Below are 25489 nucleotides of genomic sequence, written 5' to 3' on the forward strand. Positions count from 1 at the left end.
TCGTTTTGGACTTGGGTGCCCTCAAGTCATTCCTGAGTTTGTGAGTGTTGGGTGCCTTCAAGTCCTTGTGGACTCTGTTGGTGGTGTTGGGTGCCCTCCAGGCATTCCTGACTTTGTTGGGTGCCTTCAAGGCATTTTGGATTTTGTTGGTGTTGGGTGCCCTCTAGGCATTCCTGACTGTCAGTGGTGGGTGCCTTCAGGTCCTTCTGACTATTGATGGAGTTGGGTGCCCTCTAGGCATTCCTGACGTTGTCAATGGTGGGTGCTTTCAAGTCCTTGTGGACTCTGTTGGTGGTGTTGGGTGCCCTCCAGGCATTCCTGACTTTGTTGGGTGCCTTCAAGGCATTTTGGATTTTGTTGGTGTTGGGTGCCCTCTAGGCATTCCTGACTGTCAGTGGTGGGTGCCTTCAGGTCCTTCTGACTATTGATGGTGTTGGCTGCCCTCTTGGCATTCCTGACTTTGTTGGGTGCCTTCAAGGCATTTTGGAGCTTGTTGGAGTTGTTGGGTACCCTCAAGTCATTGCTGACATTGTCAGTGTTGGGTGCCTTCAAGTCCTGTTGGACTTTGTTGGTGTTGGGTGCCCTCAAGTCCTTGCTGACTTTGTCAGTGGTGAGTGCCTTCAGGTCCTTGTGGACTCTATTGATGGTGGTGGGTTCCTTCTGGGCATTCCTGACTTGGCTGGGAGCCTTCAAGGCATTTTGGAGCTTGTTGGTGTTGTTGGGTGTTTTCAAGTACTTGTTGACTTTGTTGTTGGTGTTGGGTGCTTTTAAGGCATTTTGGAGTTTGTTGATATTGGGTGCCTCCTAGTCATTCCTGGCTTTGCTGGGTGACTTCAAGGCATTTTGGAGTTTGTTGGTGTTGTTGGGTGCCTCCTAGTCATTCCTGGGTTTGTTGCGTGCCTTCAAGTCATTTTGGACTCTGTTGGTGTTGGGTGCCTTCTAGGCATTCCTGAGTTTGTTGGGTGCCTTCAAGTCATTTTGGACTCTGTTGGTGTTGGGTGCCTTCTAGGCATTCCTGAGTTTGTTAGGTGCCTTCAAGTCATTTTGGACTTATGGCAATCCGAAGGCAAACCTATCATCGGGTTTTCTTGCCCCATTTTCGCAGAGGGCGGATTGCCATCGCCATCCTCTGAGGCTGAGAGTGTGCGACTTGCCCAAGTTGGGATTTGAAACCTGGTCACCAGGGTCATAGCCCAATGCTCAAACCACTACACCACCCTGGCTTTCTCCATTAGATCAAGACAAATCTAGAAAGATTTTTTTCTCTCTTTCCCCTGCTACCTGTTTGGCTGCTTTCTTTCTCTTTGAAAGATCTGCCCAATTTTCCTTCTCCTGAATTGTTATCAATTGTATTAGGTGGGGAATGGCTTCAATTTGTCCATCCTAAACTTATTCCCAATCTGAGTCCATAGCCTTGGAATTATGATAGGACAAAGGAGGCAAAAGAAATACCCATCCTTCTCCACAGGTCATGATTTTATACATCTCCATCAAATCCATCTTCAGAATATCTTATTCCTCCCTCTTAGGGAAGAGCCTCATATGCTTTAATAATAATTTTTACCTGCTGTTTTATAGATCCATTCCAGCTTCCACCTATATTTTATCTTTCTCTCTCTATCTCTCTTACTTGTGTGAGCCAAACAGAATAGAATTGTGACTCACATCCATTACTTCTGACACATGCTGCGTCAATGAGCCGTCACATAATAGAAGCACAGAAGAGTTGGAAGGGATCTCAAAGGTCATCTAGTCCAACCCACTGGCATACAATGGATTGGACAACTAGAACACTCTTGAAACATATCCATCCAACCTCTCTTTAAAGACTTCCAAAGAAGAAGCCTCGACAGCAGAAAAGCAGGGCTTGGAAAGCAAGCGTTGCAAGGAGGTCTCCCTATTTTAAGGGGTGGCAAGGGAGAGAAAATGTATTTCTAGGCAGCTGGTAAGATTAATCTGGATTGCCCCTGTCAAGTCAGGAGAGCTGGAAGGTATGCAACCACAAATGGAGTCTGGGAATGGAAGAAGGATTATGAGCTCCATCTGGTTCTGAAAGTCAAAAGCTTTAATTCTTTGGTTCCCAGCTCCAGTTCATGAAGCATATACCTAATGTCTACCCACTTCCCTGCTGCTCTTCATGAACTTGTAACACAGTTGGCAAAAGCTTTAGGACAGGGTTGGAAAACTTCTATGGGTCTAGGGCGCTGTCGCACACTTCATCCCTCCATCTGCGACACGCAACTCAAATCGGGTAGCATGTGACACAAAGGGATCTTGTAGCACCTTTGAGACTAAGGGCCTGGACAGGCCAGCCAAAATAAAGCTGCTTCGGGTCACTTTGGAGGTATGCTGTTTAAATGCTGCATGTGTCCTAAGAGGCCAGAAGCAGTGCCAAAGTCATGCTCCAGTCCCAAGGACTGGAACACAGCTTTGGCACAGCTTCTGGCCTCTTACGATGCGTGTGTCATTTAAACGGCATACCTCCAAAGTGATCCAACGCTGTTTTATTTTGTCCTGTCTGTTTGGGCCCTAACTGAGCCAAAGATCTTGTTGCAGAAGCTTTCGTAGAGTTGAATCTACTTCCTCAGCTGTGTTGTTATAGTGAGTGGGACCTCTGCCTCCAAACAGATGGGTACTGGAGTCCTTATTATTAGCTTCATGGTGGGATGTTAACCATTGTCCACTGTTGTTGCGTGCCTTCATAGAATCATAGAGTTGGAAGAGACCACAAGGGCCATCCAGTCCAACCCCCTGCCATGCAGGAACTCTCAAGCTGTTTCCGACTTTTGGCAACCCTATCGTGGAGTTTTCTGGGGCTGAGAGTATGTGACTAACCCAATATTACCCAGTGGGCTTCCATGGCTGATCAGGGAATTGAAACCTGCACTCCTGGGCTGTTGCCCAACACTCAAACCACTACCCCATTCCCATTCTTGGCTGTTTGAATAACTGGTGCAGATAGAGCCGGGATAAACCAGGATAAAACTCTGCATGCCTGGAACGTGCTTTGATTACATTTGCATCATCGACTCCATCTTTATGCGAATGCCAGCATATATGAGCATTCACAGAATTCGTGGAGATGCACATAGATGCAGTTCCATAGAATGCGCAACAAACTCAGAATGTGTGAGTGAGGTTATTCACAAAGTCACACTAATATATATGTGTATGTGCAAATGACCCCTCCGGGGAAGACCTGATGTCAATTATCCTGGGTTACGTGGGGAGTTTTGGCAAAAGAAACCTAACCGGATGCATTCGAAATGCATGTGAGCCACAAAGATTCAAACCAGATTCCACCGGGATTATTCTCACCATCTGGATAACCCCCTAGATTAAGATTCCGCATTGAGCAAAAGCACGCTCCGAATCAATCTCGGCACTGCCTTGCCGGTTGCCTCCACCTTCTCTCCCAAGAATTACGATGGTTGTGTTTGTCTTCTGGTGTCACGGTGACCCAAGGGCTTTCTCATGAAAATTCTCACTCCTCGCCAAAGCGGTGTGGGATGAGCGAGCTGCCAAGTGAAAATGGAAGCTGATTAATGGGGAAAGAAAGGGGGGCGAAGATTGTTTCATGCGCAAACTATCCTCCGGTTCCTGGCACCTCTTTTCCGCTGTGCCTTGACATGCCCACTGTCAATTAGGGCTACTAATAAAAAGGAAACCAGAGCCTTAGCTGTCATGCTTACCTGCCATCCTGGACAGGCGGAGATCATCATTTTTGAGTTGGAGGGACACCAGAACCAAAGAAGAGCCATGGCTCAGTGGTAGAGCTCCCGCTTTGCACGCCAAAGTGCCAGGTTCAATTGTACGGAACATAAATGAAGTTTGGGGCTTGGATCCCTTCTTTGAGATATCTCACCATGCCCATATGTGCCAATGCAGGTATTCCAAAACCCCAAAACACTTCTGGTCCCAAGCATTTTGGAGTCCTGGTGGCACAGTGGTTAAATGCCGGTCCTGCGGCCACAACATTGTGAGTTCGATCCTGAGGGGCTCCGAGGTCGACTCAGCCTTTTGGTGGTCGGTAAAATGAGTCCCTGGCTTGTTGGGGGCAATTGGCGTACACATTGTAAACTGCTTAGAGTCTGCTTACAGTAGTTCAGTATGAAGCGGTATAGAAATGTAAATGCTATTGCTATAAGAGAGACTCAAAACTCTGTTCTCTTCCTCACAACAACCCTGTCGGGTAGATCAGGCTCAGAAGGATTGTGTGTCAGATCCATGGGCACCAGGGGCTTCATCCTGGCTCAGTGATGGGCACTTGAACCCAGATCTTCCCAAATCCAAGCCTGATGCTCTTTAACTAGTACGCTGTCTTGCCACACAGATGGATCATTGGAAGTCCGAACAAGCCTCCCTTGGCTGGCTTTTCCCAACTCCGTGGCAACGCCAGGCCAAGTGCGGCGCAGAGGGCAAAGTGGGCGGGCGGGGGAGGCAGTCCTGGGCTTCGTCAGCCCTTATTAGGTTAATTCCATCTAATTGCAATGCATCACTCAGTGGTAAGCTGTCATTTGGAGAGATTACCCAGCAGAGCGCCTTGTGACGGGTTGCTCGGCTCCTGCCACCCTTCTTAAGGCAGGACACTGTCAGGGCTGCCTTACTGTTTTCTCACATGTATTTCAAAAAAGCAATTCTAACCCTGCTGCTTGGTAGGCAGCTTAGGAAAAATTAAACGTTGCCGAGAGAACGGCCATAATTCAAACACACACACACACACACACAATATTACTGGAAGCCTTGAGCAACTCAAGGCCTGAGCTGCACAATAACAAGGTTAGAAATCTTTGTCTTTCTCTGTCTCTCATACACAAAAGCACACACACACACACACACTGACACAATGCCAGGAGCCAGAGGCGTCACTAGGGGCTGCACACCGCACCAGGTGACACCATAACTCCAGAAACATTTGCTTTGTGGTGTTTGTTGTGTCCCTTTCAAATGCTGGAAAGATGGTGTGAGTGGGGCAAGATTCAATAGGAAGAGAATGAAAAAGTCCCAAGGTACCAAATTTTCCCTTCTAGCCACATTGTCATTCAGAGGTACCATTTTAACATTGAGAGTTGTCGGCATCACAGCAGTCACCGTGGCGTTCAGCGATAGATGGGAAATTACAGTTTAGGAGTAACATTGGCACGCAAAGACACGAGGAAGGATTCCCGTCTTACTAAGAATCGGGCAACCGTAGTGTCCATGCAAAATGGCCACTCTGAAACAAAGTACAGAGTTGGGACAGGAGCGAGCCAGGGAAAATGTTTGGAACATTTTAAATAGATGAAATAAAACAGAGAAACCCGTGGATAACGCCATTCAGAGAAGTGGCAAACGGATGCTCTACTTCAGCCGGCGCGAGCCAATACGCTCCGAAAACCTTATTCACAAAGATACGGCAGTGCAAGGCCTGTCAACAAAAGTCATCCGTTCCCTTCCCTTTCCAACGGCTTTATTAGCAGCTTTGTCAGTTTGCCTTATTCAAATGGCCCGTTCTTTTGTCAATCGTCCCCTCGCTATTTAGCCGCCGCACTCTGTCCTAATGACAATTTGTTTAGTCACCCCGCACAGCTTGGTTTACGCCGGATGGTTGTCGTGATAGATTTCCCTCTCTGTCATTGCGGTTCCTACTAGGCGTCCTTTCCTCTCCAGAGGCATTTCGGTCATTCCTGCTTGCTTGCTTGCCCTCTGCCTCCATGGTCCCAGGTTCAGTTTTTGCATGACAGATTGTTGCTTTCCTATTCACGGTCAAATGAGGAAACCAGAAAAAGATTACGAATGGGGAGGGCATCTTTCAGAGAACTAGAACACTAGAAAAGAACTAACAAAAGTTAGACTCCTGCACGCCATTGAATTCCCCATTACAATGTATGGATGTGAGAGCTGGATGGTTAAGAAAGATAACAGGAAGAAAATCAATGCATTTGGGATGTGGTGCTCGAGAAGCATGCTTAGGATCCCACTGACAGCCAAAAAGACTAAATGGGTCCCAGAGCAAATCAAGCCTGGAAGCCAGGATGACAAAACGTAGGCTGTCGTACTTTGGACACATCATGAGAAGGGAGGGCTGATTGGAAAAAAACAATAATGCCAGGAAAGGTGGAGGGAAGTAGAAAGAGAGGAAGGCCGCATGTGAGACGGATGGACTCTATTAAAGAGATCATGAGTATGAGTTTGCAGGAGTTGGGCAGAGGAGCGAAGGACAGGGGGTCTTGCAGATGTCTCATCCGCAGGGTCGCCATGGGTCGAGATCGACGCGAAGGCGTTTAACAACAACTTCGACTTGTGGCAAACCTCCGAACGAGAGAGCTCCAAGACACCATCATAGAATGATAGAGCTGGAAGAGACCCCAAGGATCATCCAGTCCAACCCTATTCTGCCATGCAGGAACTCTCAATCAAAGCATCCCTGACAGATGGCCATCCAGACTCTGTTTAAAGACCTCCAAAGAAGAAGACTCCACCAGTCTCCAAAATAGTATATTTCACTGTGGAACAGCTCTTACTATCAGGAAGTTCCTCCTAATGTTGATCTGGAATCTCTTTCCCTGTCGCTTTCATCCATTGCTCCTGATCCTGTTCTCTGGAGCAGCAGAAAACAAGCTTGCTCCATCCTTGATATGACTTCCCTTCAAACATTTAAACAGGGCTATCAAGCCTCTTTCTCAGGCTAAACCCCTATATTGGGGCAGGAGAAGAACATGGGAAATACTTTCTCCTACTCCACCACATTTCCCAACTGCTGCGTTCCAGCAGAACCAGGGGAGCTCTTTGTGCACAGAGGTGGAAGAAAGAGAAACCACAACAACATCCATTGCGACTGCAAAAAAAATAATTAATTAAAAATTAAAAAAGACTCCAGGTATTAAAAGCCTTGAGAAGTGAACGCACGAAATAAAAAGGTACAGCTATATATAGAGCCGTGCGAGGTTCTCTTCCCCTTTTTCAGAACAATAGGCTGATTTTATTCATTTGAATGGTCTCCCTTTCGTTGTCAGGCGCAATGAACGACAACAAGGCAAAGGCCAAGAACGACAACTCCGCAGCTACAATTAAGTGCCGAATTATCCTGGACGGTTTTCAACAGGAATGGAAAGAAAAGAGGGAGAGAAGGGCGGAGGAAAAAATCGTAATAAAAAGCACATCGACAGGAAAATGAAAGACCAGTGGTCAAAAAGAAATTGGAGGCCAACATCTCAAGTAAGTTACATTTTTAGCTGCAGGAAAGTTATTCTTCCCTTGAAGCAGGACCTTCCGTTGGCAAAGATGGTCTTTTCCCTCTGTAACTCATTCAGCTTTTTGGTGATGAAAACAAAGAAGAAACAGTAACCCTAATGCAACCCAACAAACATACTGAAATACACAAGGATATAAAGCTGGACCCCTAAATCACTCAAAGCCCCGGATCGGAATGGACAAATGGGTTCATTTTTGGTTTTCCCCACACTGTACGTTTTTGAGCATCAATTTCCCCCCCATCACAAATGCAAAGAAATGTGCATGCGCTGATCAGTTCTTATCATAAATGAACAGACATCCTCAGCCACTCTATCAGGCAAGTGTACGACACAAACACAAATGCACACACTGCCACCAGAGGTGGCTGAATTCATTGTGAGAAGGAAAGTGTGCAAGGTTTTTTATTATCGTTATTATTCCCAGAGCTGCACATGGAAAAAAAACAACACGGTCCACTGAGGGGTAAGAGATCACAAGCAAGAGGCCTTCCATGAGAAGGTACTAAGACAGCAAGACTACACAACAAGCGACACAATAAATTAAACATACAGCCAGCCTCTCACATAACATAACACAACACGCTCTTTGTAACATAGGGAGACTAGGGACCTTCTCATCCTATGTAAGTATAGCACCATGATCCCACTTTAATTGCCATGCCTGGATCCTACAAAACCCTAGGATTTGTACTGGAGCGCTCTGGCCAAGAAGTCAAAACACTCCTTCCTAAACTGTAAATCCCAGGATTCCAGAGGATGAATCCGCAGCAATTAAAAGCGAACAGTAGCACTAGAATTGTGTAGTGGAAAAGAGCGCTTAGAAAATAACAGAGACGTCTGTAGAGTCGGAGAGGGCAATTTCCCTGAAAAGCGTCATCCCACTCTCCCGCCTCAAAGATGGCATCGTGACGATTGTATGATAATCCTACTCCGCCATTTCTTTGTTTAGGAGAGTTGCTTGGAGGAGTAGGAGTAGGGATAATAGTTGTCTTTCTTTCCTTCACCTGACCCCAAAAATGGATCACCACTAAGCCTGTCCAATGGTTTGTTCCCCAGCATCATTCTGGCTTGACGTAGGAACAGCAGACTGGAATTCTTTGGGAAGTGGGCAAGATTTGGCACCGGGGCTTCCAGTTTCCAACCCTGTCGGTGGAGAAGGTTCACATTGGCTGGGCGTGGGATGCAGAGAGTGACACCAGGCGAGTTTCGTGTGTATAACCATAGTTTTTCCTCCACCGACCTCAAAGTTGCTCAGCTTAAAGGTGGTTAGTCGGACAGATCTGCTCCTGAGATGCCTATTTGTGGCATCTCACATAAGGAGGGTACACCTCTTATTACAATATCCTAGCAATCGTACAAACCAAGGATGCATGCTGCAGGCATTACTGCTCCTCTCGAATGACAACACTCTTCCCAGGACCGCACCGAAAGGTAACAGCATGGCTTTTCTTTTCTTCTCAGTGCACACAATTCGTGTTAAAGACCAAGGTCGACTTGAACGCCTCAAGGTGTACGCAATGGTTCCAGGAATCTCCAGCATCACCCAGGTTTGCTCAGAGCAAAATGGTAGAGAACAAGTGGCCTTGTTGGAAACAAGTTGGCCACATCACAGTCACTGGTTCCTTGATTCTTTCATCCCTATAATACCACTCATACTTCTGCCAGCCCCCAATCCACAGCAGCTTGAATTCTTTGGTCTGGTGGCAAAGCAAGCAAGATGCAAAAATAAAGGGGAATCCGTGGTGATGTCTTCATCTCCGCCCTGGCAAGGGTGGCTCTTTTAAGGCCATGATGTGTGCTGGCATCTCCTCCAAAGTCTTTGAGTCGAGGTCCATGCAATGAGTTGGTGAGAAAATGGCACACATCGTAAAAACCCCAAATTCTGGTTCCCGTCAGCACCGGTGGCTTGTCCGGAGACGTCTTTTCCCTGTTTGAAAGGAAAAAAAACCAAATAGGTTAAAAACGGTGTTGCCGTTGCTGTGTGCCTTCAAGGGTGTTTCCTACCTATGGCAACCCTAAAGCCACCTCACGAGACTCGTGGCTCCATGAGGTTGTTGTTACATGCCTTCAGGTCCTTTCCGACTTATGGGGACCCCTCAGGAGAACCTACCATGGGGTTTTCTTGGCAAGTTTCTTCCGAGGGGGCTTGCCATTGCCATCCTCTGAGGCCAAGAGAGTATCACTTGCTCAAGGTAATCCAGTGGGTTTACATGGCCAAGCTGGGATTCAAACCCTGGTTTCCAGAGTCATAAACCAACGCTCAAACCTTGGCACCATGCTGTATGAGGCTCCATGTGGACTGGAACCCAAATCTTCCCAGTCCCAGACCGACACTCTCACCAATCCACCACACTGTCTCTCTGGGCTGCCTATCTGCAGCCAAAAGCACAATCATTCGGGTTGCCAGTCACTCTCCAATGCTATAAGTCTTCTTCCCTCCCTGGATCCAACCTTTCCAGATTGTCACTTGTCACCTTTCTGTATTAGCTGGGAACGTATTGTAGGGGGATCGTTTTTAATATTAGCCGCTTTCCTTCCCTTCACTTCGCACCTCTGCTGGCAGAAAAGCAGATTTTTTGCAACTGAGTTTCAAAGCCAACAGGGTGTCTTTCTACTTCCGTCTACAGCCTCTGTGTGGGAACAAATGAGTCCTGGAATTGTATAGGCAGGGCTATGTGCATGCTTGCGTGGGTGCATCGGGGAGACATGTGCTTCTTTAATCCCCCCCTTTTTAAACAAGCCAGTGCCCACCTCTTGGCACCTAGTGCCCATCTCTTGGCACAAAGTGTCCATCCCTTGGCACCCAGCAACCATCTCTTGGGAGCACATTGCACAGTTCTATGGACATGTTGGGTGAGAAAGTTCTTCCTTATGTCTATCCTGAATCTCCCACCAGGATGACCCTGATTCATACACACAGCGTCAGTCATAAAGCATGGCAAAGCAACAACCTTACTTATAAAGGGTGGGTGGCACCAGTGCTCCCCAGACATCTACCATTTGGCAGAAATAGGCTATGGCGTTCTTCTATAAAAAGGTAAAGGCTTCGCCTTTGATAAGGTTGTCAAGTTGGGTCTGACTGTATACTGTATTAATATATCCTATAACATTAGTATGCAAAACATTATTAAGGATTCTGTATGGCATGGTATGGGAGGTGGTCAATGGCCACATTATGAGTTGGTGATGCCAATCCTAGTAATGACACTCTTGGCTCTTCCAAATAGGTGTAAAGCAACCATGCACAAAGTGTGCTCTATAGCTTATGTGATCCCATTTTTGTGGTCCCTGAAGACTCTCTTAGTCCCCCAAAGCCCATAACTCGATTTTTTTTTCAAAATGGCATAGTTCTCATGCAATGTTTACCCCCCAAAACTATGCAGAAAGCCCTCCAAATGTGTGAAAACACATTTACTCCCCCCAAATATCCCTATTATTATCCAGATGGGATAAATGTCTTGTTTGTTGCTGTAGTTTTTCTTTTAAATACCCAAATGATGGTTCTGTTCTTTGGGATATTTTCTGACCATTCCCAGCATCAGCCGTAGCATTCGATTCCTCCCAATAGGTTTCTTCTTGTTACCATTTGGAGAGGGACTGCACAGGATAACAGGGATATTTGGGGGTAGTAAAGGGTTCTGGATCTTGTAAGGCTGCTTGTAAGGGCCGAGTGAGTGTATTTCTTGTGTTTTCACACATATTTTGCTATATATGCCCTGCTGGATCTGAGATCAACGTTGTCATTGTGTGCCTTCAAGCCGTTTCTGACTTACGTCGACCCTAAGGCAAACCTATTATGGAGTTTCCTTGGCAAGTGTCTTCAGAGGGAGTTTATTATTGTTGTTTGTTTGTTAAGATGGAGAAGGAGAGAAAGAGGAAGAACAACCTATCTGGAGCGAGGCAGGAACAAGACTGGAAGGTCAGGGGCGTTCCCTCCTTGGCATCACCTGCAACTTCCTAGTCCCTGCCTATTGGAGCGAGAGGAGGGAACTAACCCAATTGAGGATTCCCTCCCTCCATCGCTGGAAAATGACCAAGGTCGCCCAATAAGTTTCCATGGTGGAGCCAGGATTTGAACCCTGTTCTCCAGAGTCTTAGTCCAATGCACAAACCACTACGCACCACATTCCCAGATACATCCTTTTGTCTTTCTTCCTTCAGGTACCTTCCATCAACAGAGCTTCAGATCCTACAGTTTACAAAATCTGAAGATATCAGCAGCCATTAAGGAGGCATCATTTACTAGCGGGCAACCCAAGAGTTTCAAAAGGTTTCCTTTATTTCCGTCCTCGACGTCGGACGCTACGGAAAAGAACCGCCGAACACAACGCCGTTTGCAAACCGTGTGAGCGATGATCAAACGAGGCAGGGCATATTGGAACGTTAAAGAAGGTAATTAAAAAAAAGCAGTATGGGTTCTGATTATTGGCTTCTCTCCTAAAAGCTTCATTTTTTGTTTTAATTTTGCAACTTTCTGAGCTACTGGGTCCCTGGGGATCCTTTTTTCAGACGGAGAAATTGGATGTTCCCATCCCTTTGCGGGAATCATTAAAATCTCACTAAGAACCATAATGAAGCGGGGAGTTATGGATTGCTAGCTTGGCTGCTGGTTGAAAACAGGCGCCATAAAACGCTTTAGAGGTAAGTTATCTTGGGCGATAAGAATCGCGAGAGCGTGGCAAAGAAAGATTTCTTTTTGCATGGGGGGAAATAGCTGGGAATGTTTTCTAAAAGGTAAAATACCAGGATACAGAGGTGCCACAAATTGCATAGCAACATGTGGAAGACGAATGCCACGCAGAGCACAGTTTGGGTGCGCATTGTTGCTATTGTTTTAAAAAGCTAATTTCTAGTCCTTGTTGCAAGGCTTAGCGAGAATTAAGAAAAGAAGGATTGGTTAATTCCTAAAATTCAAGGGTGGCTTTAAAATGAGGGCAGATGTTTTTCAGTTTACAGTGTGTCCTTGCTATCCGCTGGGGTTTGGTTCCAAGACACCAAAATCCATGGATGCTCAAGCCCCAATAAATACAACGGCTTAGAAAAATGGTGTTTCTTACACGAAGTGGCAAAATAAAGGTTTGTTTTTTGGAACTGATACACTTTTGAATATTTTCAAGCTGTGGATGCTTGAATCCATGGATAAAAAAATCCATGTACTTTTTAACTTAGTCAAAGAGTAAATTCCAGTTTTGGGAACTTCTCTTGGGTTGCGATTCAACCATTGGGCAGGGCATCTCATTTTCTATATGCAAATACACTTGGCCCTCCACATTATTATTTAATAATAATATTTATTTATTTATTTATTTATACCCAGCTCTTCAGCCAATAGGCTATCAGAGCGGCTTACAAATGGTTAGACACTTCCCTGACTATTGACTTTTGACTATTCATTGATTTGATTAATATGTTCTCTCTAGGAATTCCTAGGTCCTCCAGAGAAATCCTGCTGGAAGTGGATCATAGAGTTGCGCTGGAGGACCTAAAGATTCCTAGAGAAAACACTTCCCTAAGCATTAGTAGGTCCTAATTAGCAACCCAGCTGTTTAAGATTAAAACAAGCTGATAAAACCTTATAGAAATTAAAAAATTGAGCTCTAAAAGCGGCGTCTTATCTGGCTGCCGCCATCTTGGATCACCTCAGTATCCCGCAACATGATTCTATGGTCAAATTCTGACAGATATTGACTACTGAGTTCTGCTGGAGGACCTAGAAGTCCCTAGAGATGGGTTCTCTTAGGTTAAAAAAGTACTTTTTCTATATTTTTCACTTTCACAGGGGTCTTATGTCTGTAATGTCAGTAAATATGGAGGGGCAAGTGTACTCCAATATCCAAAAAACATAATCCCTCCATATTTGCGGCTTTGATTAATATCTTCTCTCTAGGAATATCTAGGTCTTCCAGTGCAACTCTGTGGTCAACTTTAACTAAAAGTTGCACCGAAAGACCTATTGATTCTTAGAGAGAATACTCTACTAGGCCTTTGTAGCTCCTCCAGCGCAACTCTATGGTCAGTGTCTGTTGGACGTTGACCACAGAGTTGCACCGGAGGATTCCTAGAGAGGTGTGTCCTCTTAGGTAAAAAGATTGTGTTTTTGTTATTTGCGTTTTTTCCATATTCATGGAGGTCTTGTGCCCCTAATTCTAGCGAATATATAGGGACAAGTGTAATTCCAAAATGCAAAACACTTCTGGTCCCAAGCATTTCAGACAAGGGAGACTCAGCCTGTTGCACTCCAAGTTTGTATCTACTTTGTTAACTGAGGTATGCCTATATCCTATTAGTCTGTTCCAGGCCGTGCTGTGCATTAGGACTAAAAAGAGACCTGGGTGGCATCTTGGGCTTCTTCAGCAGGCGTACAAACTCACCAGCAACGCTGCGGTGGGCATCACTGTCCTCGTCCTCGGCTGGCAGGTCGCTGTGGCAGCTCTCCGTAGCGCTCAGCCCACCTCCTCGCTCACTGCCCAGGCTGCTCTGGCTCTCCGACAAAATGCTCCCCAAGGTGTGACTGGTGCTCTTGCTGGGAATACGGGCGGCTTCGCTGCTGGAGACTATGGAGAAGGCAAAGGAACAAAACATCATGACTCCATCAGCCATTTTACAGATGAATAACAGGACTTATATGGCCAAACAACATCAGAGTGCAGTCCAGATGGCCAAAGAGGAAGAAGGCATCAGCTAGGAGAGGATGCAGCCCATCAGCGCTATTGAACTACAACTTCCAGCAGCTCTAGCCAGCTCTGCCAGTGGTGAGAAAAGATGGGAACTGGAGTGCAGCAACCTTTGAGTGGTCACACGATTCCCAGCTGGATTCACCAATCCAACAAGAACATGGTGAGAGTATACTTATGAATATTTAGTTGATTTAAATTGTTTTAATCTACTAGGGTCCCTGAGAGCCAGCATGGCATAGTGGTTTGAGCGTTGAACTAGGAGACCAGGGTTTGAATCTCGCTTCGGCCACATAAAGCCAATGGGTGACCCTGGCCAAGTCACATGCTCTCAGCCTCAGGGGAAGGCAATGGCAAACCTCCTCTGTACAAATCTTGCCAAGAAAACCCCAGGATAGGTTCACCTTGGGGTTGCCATGAGTCAGAAACAACTTGAAGGTGCACAAGAACAAACTGTTGGGTCTCTAGCAATTGGATTTGGGGCTCTGTTTTATCAATTTGCAGCAAATGTATTCTTTCTTTCTCTCTCTTTCTAATTTATTTGGCTAATATATCTGACCTTTTCCCAAGGACAATTGAAGGGAATGTTTGCAGGAGATGCCTGGTATTGAACCCAGGATCTTACAGCTGTGCCACTGAGTTATGCCTCTGGTTTCCTCCCATCATTTTATTTCACATTTCCAGCACATTTCGTGCAACTGGGGCTTCAGGTACGATGTACAAAAAGGGGAATTGTTTTTAAAAAACGAAATAAGCAAAACATTATACAACATCGACAGCCGATAATGCCATTCTGCACCACTGTGTGCCAATGCTGCAAGCCCATCCATCCTGAGACAACTGCCTGCAAGAGTCTATCTTGTCAATAAAATAAAAAGCCAATCCATTGCCCCCAAATGATGTGAAATCATCTATCACCCAGGGCCTAGCATTCGGAAAGCCTTAGAACAACCATCTGTCAATGTCAAAAGAAGGCAATAGATTAAAATCGGGCCGCAATATAAATATATTACAAATGTACCGGGAGTTGTAAGGAAAATATGACAGAGTAAAAAGAGAGTCTTAAAAGAAAAATTAAATCCTTTAAGGCCGCGGGCTTATTCCTGCTTCGCTCGTAGTAAATCTCACTAAAATGAACAGGAATTGTGTTTGAAAAGGTAATAAAGAAGGCATATGATTTCACTATTAGTTTGGTTAAACAGGCACCCTCTCTATTTTCTTTTCTCAGACAAATAAAAAATGTTTTGGTTAAATACGCATATGACAATTGACTGTATACAATAATGCATTCAGTCTTTGCTAATAGTTGTACTGGTGTGTGCGTTTTAAGGATTTACTTTGCTCCTCGCCCATAAATTTAAAGCAAGAAAGAAGGCCATGTTTGTTTATCAAAAAACTAGGCATCCCATTTGCTCAACCTCTGTGAAAAGACAACCACTTGCTAGGCAATGCTTATACCTATGTGGTGCTGCAACATGGTCTTGGTTTATAACTGTGACTATTTTGCAGCAGAGGGGGGATCATTATCTATATAATGAGTTGTTTTTATAAAAGTAACTTTCCAAAGTAAGATCCCCAGCCGAGGGCCATGCTAGCAGAGGACGATGGGAAATGTTGTCTAGCACATTCAGAGCACTGTAGGTTGGAGAAAGCTGCCTTAAAGCATTATTTTTGTAGCATCTAGGTGTTTATATGAAAACACACACGCACAACACATAGGAGCACATAAACCGTTGCAATCGGACAGGCTTTGAACACATTGGGAGCCTCTTGCCACTTCCTATCTCCCCCTTTACAAACAAAATGCTGGTACCCATGCTCAGGGCCACAATCTGGATTTCTTGCCCTTTGACATTAAACTGTCCTCCTCTGCAAATGCATGCTTGTTGTTGCTGTTGTGTGCCTTCAAGTTGTTTTCGTTACTGACTTATGGCGACCCTATCATGGGTTTTCTAGGCAAGATTTGTTCTGAGGAGGCTTGCCATCGCCTTCCCCGGAGGCTGAGAGAGCATGACATGCCCAGGATCACCCAGCAGGTTTCATAGCCGAGTTTGGAATCGGATCCTGGTCTCCAGAGTCATAATCTGATGCTCAAACCATTGCGCCACACTAGTACACACACATAGGTGTTTTTCTTACTTGACTCCATTTGGTGTTTCCTGATCTTGAACCCTTTCGGCCGAGCGGACAGGGACCGGTCATCCAGGCTTGAGGAGCTGAACTCTGAGTCACTCTCGCTGTCGCTGGAGACCACTGCGGAAGCAGAAGCAGAAGACAGGAGAGGGAGAGATGGGAGGATGAATCTGATCTTCCAAGGGAACAGGGCAGCCAGGTGGAACCAAATGAAATGCCAGGATTCATTTTTGAAAAACTGACATCTCCCCTCCCTCCCCCTATAAATTCAAGCAACATATTAGGAAGAACCTTCGGATGGAACAGGCTGTTCCACTATGGAACAGGTGACCTCAAGTGATGGGCAATTCTCCTCCATTAGCGGTTTATAAACTGTGCTTATATGTCCACCCGGATGCCTTAAGCTTTGGGTTCCTGCCCTGGCAGGGGGCTGAACTTTAGGATTTTATGATTCAAATACAAATTCGGAAAGGTCTATGAAAGGAGGGCGGGGGGAATCCAAAAGCCAGAGCTGGATGACACTCTTGTTAAGATCCCTTTCGGTTTTTGTCAGGCACCTATGTCAGCCATAGTCCCAATACTGACAGGTTTTTATGGGTTTTTCAGGCTCTGTGGCCATGTTCTAGAAGAGTTTATTCCTGACGTTTCGCCAGCATCTGTGGCTGGCGTCTTCGGAGAGATGCTGGCGAAACGTCAGGAGTAAACTCTTCTAGAACATGGCTGCAGAGCCCCAAAAACCCACAAAAAACTATGGATGCCGGCCATGAAAGTCTTCGACTTCATTATGGAAAATTAGCTACTAAATGGATAATGTCAAATGAACCATTTGTAAACTGCTCTGGGAGCCTTTTTGGCTGAAAGGCAGGGTATAAATACTCTACTCAGTGGGTTCCCAGACTTTGGCCCTCCTGGTGTTTTGGACTTTAACTCCCAGAAGCCTTAGCCAGTTGACCAACTGTCAGGAATTCTGGGAGCTGAAGTCCAAAACATCTGGAATCACTACATCTTGATCAGTCAATCAATCAATCAATCATATGCCTTCTCTCACACAAATCTGCCTCGATCAGCAACTGGGCTGTGAGTCGGCTGCAGAAAATCCCTTTTCAAGCAGCGCTCAGAAGCAATAATCTTATTATAGAAGTTAAAATGTGCAAACCCTGGAGTCCCATCAGTTTCCACTATTTCTTGAGGAATTTGAGACAGGAGAGATACATTTTGGACTACGACTCCCACCATCCCAAAAGCACCATGGCCACTGGTTGCTCTGATAAGGGATTCTGGGAGTTGTAATGCAAAATGCAAGGGCAACTCTTACGACAGTAAGATGAAGAGCCTCCTCGGGGTCTGAGAACGTTAAAAGACCCATCGAAGATGCCGAAATCTATCCTTGCTGTACTTTTAGCACCTTCAACAACTGCATGGTGCAGGGTTGGAGTGGATGGCCTTTGAGGTCTCGTCTAGCTCTATGATTTGAAGTTCAGACTCAAACCCAGAGTGGATTCCTTGCCCCCACTAACATGGAAAACACCAGCCACAAGTATTCCCCCCTAAAAAGGTAACTTTTCTAAGTTTAAGGAGAAATAATCTCTCCTCCCAACCCAATGACTATAGGGCCAGCATTTTCGTAGCCGCTCTGAGTCCCAGCTGTGGGGAAAGAGCAGAATATAAATATAATAATAATAATAATAATAATAATAATAATAAGAAGAAGAAGAAGAAGAAGAAGAAGAAGAAGAAGAATTGGAAAACTCAGGTGGCACATTTTAACCAAGGACGTGTCCAACGACTCCGGTTAGCTGCTGGTCATTTATTTTTATCTTCCGTTTTGCAAGGGGACCATAAAAAAAAGCGGTCTTGTGCCAAACGGAGACTTCATTAAACGTTGCCACCCCGCTGCCCCCGCAGCTTTCTGCTGTTTCTGCAAACCGAACCAGAGAGAACGAGAGAGGGAGAGGGATAAAATGAACAAGCTTCAATTTAGCTGACACAAATCGAAGGGTGCTATTTGAATTGGTAAATTGTTCCCACTTTACAGTAAAAAGTGTACGCGGGGAGGAGGGAAAGCGTGCAACCACTTCTGCTATTTAAACCCCATGTGGAGGGCAAAGGGGGGGGGGGGGGGGGGGAATCTAATTTCCTTGGCAGCTGTTTGATGCGGGAGATCAGACTCCAAAAGAGAAAGAGGAGGCCCCTGATAGTGAAAAGGCTCGGTGCCAAAGGACGGACGCATCCAGCTGTCCGCACTCCATCCCCACTCGGAGTCAAAGCTGAAGTCCGCATGAAGTGGCCAGGATCTATTTGCAAGCTGGGGCTCAGGTCCAGAACATCTCCAAGCGAGACTTAATTTGCTGGTGTCTTTTTAATCAGCTGACAGCCAAGGTTAACTCCCAAATTATATGCCAAAGGATGGCACATTGGCAGAAGCGTGTGCCGCTCGCTCAAGGAGGAGATAGCGTTTTTGCAAACGATCCAGGGAACCTAGAAAGGCCATTGTGCCTCTGGATGATTCTTTGGTCTGGCTGTATCTCTTTCCTATCCATGACAGCTAAGGGGTCATCCAGACGTTGCTGTTTTGTAGTGAATACTATAACTCACTCTTTCTAGTTTTGTCGTTCACACTGTTTTTTAAAAACAGTGCAAGTTTTGTTGCTCGCATGTGTCAGCACTTTGAATAAAGATGGATTTGACGATGAGGATGTATTTGAAATATGTGAAAGGCATGCAAAGTTTTATCCTAATTTATTCTGGGTCTGTTTGCATCGGTTGTTCACGCAGCCGACAATGCGATTCCTTTAGGAAAACTCGGGGCAGAACCCGGATCGATTATCCCAGGTTAAGCGGATATTTTTGGCATCCAAAAAGACTTAGTCGGATGCATTCGAAAGGCCTCCGCTCAACAACAATTCCACCGGGATTATTTTCACCATCTAAAAGTTTTCCTAAAAGGTACGGATTATCGGCTGTGTGAATAACCAATGTGAATAGACCCAGGATAAACCGGGATGAAACTCCGAAGAGAAGGACATTCTGCTCACACGTCTCCATGGGTGTTAGAGGAGAAACAAGTTTTTCTTCCCAGTAACCTGTCTTTTGATGGAGGCTGCCCATCTCTTCTCTGCAAGAGGCTTGCCTGCTTCCACTCAAAAGCGCAGTTTGGGGAAATTAGATTTTTGTAGACTATGACCTGTTACAGACTGCCAAAATAAAGCTGCTTGGGGTCTCTTGTAGGCATGCTAATTAACGATGCATGGGTCCTAGAGTCCGAGGGCGCACCAAACCACACCCATTCCTAAGCACTGGAGTGCAGCTTTGGTGCAGCTTCCAGATTCTAGGGTGCATGCATCATTTAACAGCAATACCTCCAAAGAGACCCGAAGCAGCTTTATTTTGGCAGTCTGTAACAGGCCTATAACTCCAGAATTCAAGATTTGATTCCAGTTCCCGTTAATGGGATGATGCCCTGTTGAGGCCGTATCTCAGTCCCCCCCCCCTCCAATTGCTAACAGTATCTGTTAAAGCAAAGGCTCAGAAGACATCCCTTCTGTATTACAACAGGGCTTTAGATATGTCAGAGGGTCATCTCCCTAAGTTGCATTTGTGCAAACAGTAGAAGAAAGACTTCTAAGCTGTGTCAAGACTTATTAACATCTAAATCCTTTTCAACAGGCATTTTTATTATACCTGGAGGAGTGAAGATGGATAATAATCAAGATGGAGCCCTAATTCAACCTTCCAATTTTTCGCTTCGGAAACAAACCAGGTAAGAGCTCAATGTTTACAGAACGCTTACCTTCGCACCTCTGAGAACTGCATCGACTGGATTAAGTTTCCAAACTATGCCAGCATCATGTTTGGACGGCAGAGAGAGAAGCATTCCAAGAAATGTAAGGCTCAACATCTGCGATGTGAAAAAAGGAGAGAATATTTCACATTATTTACTTGCTTGCCAAATATATTAAAATCCCAGGAAGAGAGCCCTGGGAGTGACTTCCATATAAATGGCGATGAAGTAAATAATGTGCAACATCCTCTACCTCTCCCGCGTCACAGATGTTGAGTCTTAAATTTCTTGGAAAGAAATTTCTGGGGCAGATTTTGGCTCCCTTTCAAAGGTGAAAATACGCTGTCTGTTGTCAAACTGTGACCCATAAGTCACATATAAAACAGCCTCATTTGCTGAGGTTACTAAACGTATTTGTGCCATCTCTCTGAAAGCTGTTGCGGTGGAATGAGCAGCACGCTTGTTAATTTGTCTTTTTCCGTTTAGGTTTGTTGTTCTTGTTGTGCGCCTTCATGTTATTTTGGACTTATGGCAATCCTAAGGTGAACCTATCATGAGTTCTTCTAGGGCTGAGAGTGTGTAACTCACCCAAAGTCACCAAGTAGTGGATTTGCATGGCTGAATTGAACCCCAATCTCCAAAGTTGTAGTCCTATGATCAAACCACTACATTACACTGGCTCTTCCACATATGTTTGTTGTTGTTGTTGTTGTTGTTGTTGTGTGCCCTCATGTCATTTCTGACTTATGGCAACCCTAAGGCTATCATTGGATTTTCTTGGCAAGATTTGTTCAGAAGAAGTTTGCCACTGCCTTTCCATAAGGCTGAGAATATGTGACTTGCCTAAGGTCACTCAGTGGGTTTCATCTACATATATACTTGTATGTATATATTCTTTTATTAGATCTGTAATGGGTGTTAGTCACATACAATGAATGAAATCTACTTCGTCCCTGAAAGAAAGGTTTGGAGACAAGAGGATCCTTACACAATTAATGGAAACATATCCAAAGTGTGGCTGCGTTGGCCGTATAGCAAAGTGCAATAACATCCAAAATCCACAAAACAGTGATGGCTTCAAGGAGCCAACCAAAATGCACAAGATCCTGTATGGCTTTTAACACCTGATGAAGCTTGCGGTGTGTATTTTCGGCATTTTGGCTGGCCCAATAAGGGCATCGCTGTTTTAGAATTAATGTACGTTTCTATAAAATTAAAATGAAATGCCAGAGAAGTCATACCTGCCATCCCATCTAGGCTGGTAACTCACCTTTGCCCCTTGCCCAGGTATAAGTACGGTTTGTCGAGACGCCCTTGACCTCCAATGTGGGCATCTCCGGATGGCGAGGCCTCGGATGTAGCTCTCCGGCTTTGCTGCCACAGCTATTTTTCAAAGGCAAGATGTACTTAGGGAGACCTTTGTAAAACCAGGCGCCAGATCGCTTCCAAACCTGAATCCAATCAATAAATATAAAAGAAAGGAGGTCAATAGCCACTAAAAACGTTTTACTGCTGTTTTAAAAAATGCTCCGGCCAGCGAATTTCAGATTCAGAAATAAATAAATGATTTATCTCTTTAGGTCTGTTGAATCCTCCGATTTAAAAAAAAGCATCTTAAATTACTAAAATCAGGCAGTAATGGATTAAAAGGGTGAGACCCATGAATCACTAGAAACCAATGTCACAGACATTTTGAAAACATTAAAGCAAATATCGGACAACCGATTCATTTTTATCACATCATTTTGAATCTCTGCTAGCTATGCTAATGGTCAGCATACCCTCCAACTGTCCAGATTTACCAGGATTAATCCTCTTTGGACCCAATTTTTCATCACCTTTTAAAATGTCCCAGTTTCTCGCTCTTCCTCCCAGCTTCCCCCTTTGTCCTTAGCTTTCTTCAATTGCTGCAAAGTGACTTCTAAGTGCAAATTTTGCACAGGACAGAGCCAGAGAGGAGAGTGCAAAGCCCTGCCCTGTCCAGTAGGCTCAGGCAAAAGCAAACCACTGCAGCCGCTCCCAGCTTGTGCGTTCTCCCTCATGCAAAACCTATGTTGCTTGGCACTGTGTGTTCTCGCTTTTTTGTGAAACGGTATGGATCAGGGTCAGTGACACAGTGTTCAGTGTTCAGGCAAATGATCCTCCATGTTCAAAGGCAGCATGCCACAGACTCTTAGCAGAAGGTGAGCCCTGGAACCATAACAGCCGGAGGAGAAGCATGAAGTTGACTAAGCATGGACACCAAAAAAACCACATCCAAGTGTACTTGCAAGTTGCAGCAACGGATCGATTAAGCACAGCATGTTGTATCAGGATCGTGTTCTACTACTTGAACTAGAGATTTGCATGCCGCGCCTTCCCCTTGCCGAGAATTTTTGTTATTGTTAGATGCTCTTGAGTCAATTCCGACTCATGTGGATGAGATACCTCCAAGACTATTCTTCGCTGCTCTACTCAGATCCTACAAACTCATGCTTGTGGTTCCTTTGACTGAATCCATCCATCTGGCATGTGGTCTTCCCCTCCTTCTCCTACTCTCTACCTTTGCTAACATTATTGTTTTCTCCAGGGACCCATGCCTTCTCATTATATGCCTCAGTTGGATCATCTTGGATTCCAAGGAGAGTTCTGGTTTGATCTGTTCAAGGACCCATCCATTTGTCTTCTTGGCTGTCCATGGTACCCTAAGCACTCTTCTCCAGCACCACATCTCAAATGCATTGATTTTCTTTCTGTTTGCTTCCTTGACCGTCCAGCTTTCACATCTATACATAGTGATGGGGAATACAGTTGCCTGGACAGTTCGGACTATAGTGCTCTGTTGCATATCTTTGCTCTTCGGGATCTTTTCTAATTCTTTCATAGCTGCCCTACCCCTTCCTAGCCTTCTTCTTCAACCGAAGCTGGGTAGTATGGAGCGTCCTCCATTGAAATGACCCATGAAATCTGGAGACTTCGGCCCAAACTTTGAGCTCTGGCAATCCGACGCGTTCCCCAAAGGTAACATTTCCAAGTTCGGAACAAAAGCTCTCTCTTTTAAGGCTACAGTGGTTGTGCCCACGCTTCCAAAGGGATGTGGGGAAGTGTTTGCAGAAGCAAAAATCAGAGGCGTATCTATCCATGACAGACGGGTGCGCTTTTCCTAGATCTCTACCCAATGGGACCCTCATGCCAGCGCATCCTCAGTCCCTGCCACGAGACCCAAGATGGCAGCAGTGGTGGGTCTTCTGTGCCTCCTATGCCTGGGACCCCAGACATAAGCAAAGAAGGGCACCCACCAACAATAGCAGCCAAATGAAGAGATATTTGAAGATTCAGAGGCCTGACCAGTCTCCTAACATGCACAGAGGGCCAAAGAAGCACAATATTAGCACGGCAATAACAAGAAGACATCAAGCAGATGCCTCTTAGAAATTCAGCCTAAGAGAGAGAGAGGCTCAAGCTGAGCAAGATGGTTTTAAGGCAGGAAGGGAACATGGATAAAGACGCTCAGCATCCTCCAAACCCGGCAAGAGCGATAATGGGCCAGAACACGCCGTGCGTTCCCATTTAGATTTTAATAGCAAGAGCCTGATGAAGGGTGTGCTTATTAAAAACATTACACACACACACACACACACACACACACACACACACACGCCCCGGCGGAAGAGAGAGAATGAAGCTTGGACAAACGTAGTGAAAACAAAACTACATGTATATATATACCAATTTGGTTTGGCCCCGCTGACAATGCTGATAATGAACTAAATGAGATATGTTGAAGCGCTGACAAAGGAAAACAAAATGGAAACTTCAGAAATATTTCAGACAGAAGCATTTTCGTCTTTCTCTTCAGCCTCAAGGGCACATTTGCCCTCCCTCGACCTCAGGTTCGGACCCTAAAAGCACAGGTATAGTTGGGTTGCCACACTTATTGGTCCCCAAGTGCTGTGTTTCGAGTCTTCCACGCTCTCTCAGCCTTAGAGGAAGGTCGTGGCAAACCCCTCTGAATAAATCTTGTCCAAAAGCCCCATGATAGGGTTGCCTTAGAGTCACCATAGAGGGTTTGGAGATGATGATAGCTCAAACACCAGACCAAAGGCAAGCTCTAAACACAAGGATGTGAATTGCAGAGGAGAAGCTGAGGGCGAGAATGGGATCTGACAGTGGAGAAGGCTACCTTGGAGTGCGGTGGAGTCTCCTTCTTTGGAGGTTGGATGGCCATCTGTCAGGAGTGTTTTGATTGAGAGTTCCTGCTTTGATTGAGAGTTTCTGCATGGCAGGGAGTTGGACTGGATGGCCCTTGGGGTCTCTTCCAACTCTATGATTCTATGATGGTGTATTCCTGCATGGCAGAATGGGGTTGGACTGGATCGCCTTTTGGGGTCTCTACTAGCTCTGTCGTTCTCAGAAAGTCTCCGGCCGCTCAGCTCAGGGTCCGCAAACCCCAGATCTTCCCACTTGCCTGGCAAGATGGCAAGGTGCACCTCAAACCCACAGCGGGGTGCGCAGAACTGTCGATACCAACTTGCCAACAGGTGCCATGCGCACTGTAGTCCATTTTTTATCCGCGGCCCATGCGGTTATTGATTGCGCCGTAAGGTATTCTGCCCACGCGCTCATTTCCACCGGCCTCTGCCTCCCCGAAAGCTTGACAGCGGCAGGATAAATGAGACAAGCGGGGAAATTAAATGAGCGCCTCGGTCCGTTTCATTATGCACAGGGATTGCTGGGCAATTACTTTCTTTGGACGGGGCTCTCTCGGCTCCAACACCCGTGACTTCCGAGGCAGAGGAAATCTTTACAAAGTCTCCAAAGTTGCATTTCTGAACCAACAATAATCCAGAGTTTGGGAAAGTCCTTTCTTCTTTGTGGTCTCTGCGAATCACACAAATGGGTTATAACTGCGCACCTGTGTATTTGCAGGTGACCACTCAAAGAAATACAGTTACAGGTAAGCAACCTGTCCTTCCTTCCTTCCTTCCTTCCTTTCTTTTTTAATTACACCTCCCAGAATCCTACAGTCACCCACAGCCATTGATTGTGGGGATACTGGGAGTTATAGTTTTAAAAAAAGATCTCTGTTTGAACCTCACCCATGCATTTCCAACTTCACCATCTAATTCAAGATATAGCTGTGTTAGTTTGCAGAACCAGTATGGAGAGAGACCTTGTAGCACCTTTGATACTCAACTAAAAGAAAGAAGTTGGCAGCAGGAGCTTTCGTGGACTTCAGTCGACTTCCTCGGATGCGTTCGGTGGCCACCTGTACTACCTCAGAAGATTGTTGTGAATGTGAAGTCGAGAGCTTTCATCGCTAGCATCCATAGTTTTTGTGGATTTTTCGGGCTATGTGGCCATGTTCTAGAAGAGTTTACTTCTGACGTTTCACCGGCATCTTCAGAGAATGCTGGCATGGAAGAGAGTTGGGTATATAATAGCTTATGCCGGCATTCTCTAAAGATGCCAGCCAAGATGCTGGCGAAACGTCAGGAATAAACTCTTCTAGAACATGGCCACATACCCCCCAAAAACCCATTAAAAACTATGATTGTTGTGAAGATAAAATGGGCAGAGTAAAAGCTGACCAAAAGCTCTTGAGAGGAAAGATAGGTGAGCAATAATTGTTAACAGGGATTGGGATGCAAACCAGAATATAAGCAGCAAAAGAAGACGGCACAGAG

At 45.5% G+C, this 25489-nt stretch overlaps 1 protein-coding gene and 2 long non-coding RNA genes across 5 annotated transcripts in view; 2 read left to right on the plus strand and 1 right to left on the minus strand.

Moving 5' to 3' along the window:
- Nucleotides 1-11485, plus strand: part of LOC121917125 — a 51534-nt gene extending 40049 nt beyond the window's left edge. Inside the window, exon 7 of the long non-coding RNA XR_006100962.1 lies at nt 11397-11485. This is a non-coding gene — a long non-coding RNA (uncharacterized LOC121917125). The remainder of the gene's footprint in view (nt 1-11396) is intronic.
- RPH3AL (rabphilin 3A like (without C2 domains)) overlaps nt 7616-25489 on the minus strand; it is a 34974-nt gene continuing 17100 nt past the window's right edge. For all 3 annotated transcript variants that reach the window (XM_042442835.1, XM_042442836.1, XM_042442837.1), the window contains 4 exons: nt 21094-21274; nt 16049-16162; nt 13607-13789; nt 7616-9162 (listed from right to left, as the gene is read on the minus strand). In XM_042442835.1, the coding sequence (XP_042298769.1) occupies nt 9128-9162; nt 13607-13789; nt 16049-16162; nt 21094-21274 (513 nt within the window). In that variant the 3' untranslated portion in view covers nt 7616-9127. The remainder of the gene's footprint in view (nt 9163-13606; nt 13790-16048; nt 16163-21093; nt 21275-25489) is intronic.
- The window catches only part of LOC121917124, a 24659-nt gene continuing 10917 nt past the window's right edge, over nt 11748-25489 (plus strand). Inside the window, exons 1-3 of the long non-coding RNA XR_006100961.1 lie at nt 11748-11876; nt 13523-14072; nt 19709-19802. This is a non-coding gene — a long non-coding RNA (uncharacterized LOC121917124). The remainder of the gene's footprint in view (nt 11877-13522; nt 14073-19708; nt 19803-25489) is intronic.

This window comes from Sceloporus undulatus, chromosome 11, assembly GCF_019175285.1.
Source record: "Sceloporus undulatus isolate JIND9_A2432 ecotype Alabama chromosome 11, SceUnd_v1.1, whole genome shotgun sequence".
Taxonomy (NCBI): Eukaryota; Metazoa; Chordata; class Lepidosauria; order Squamata; family Phrynosomatidae; genus Sceloporus; species Sceloporus undulatus.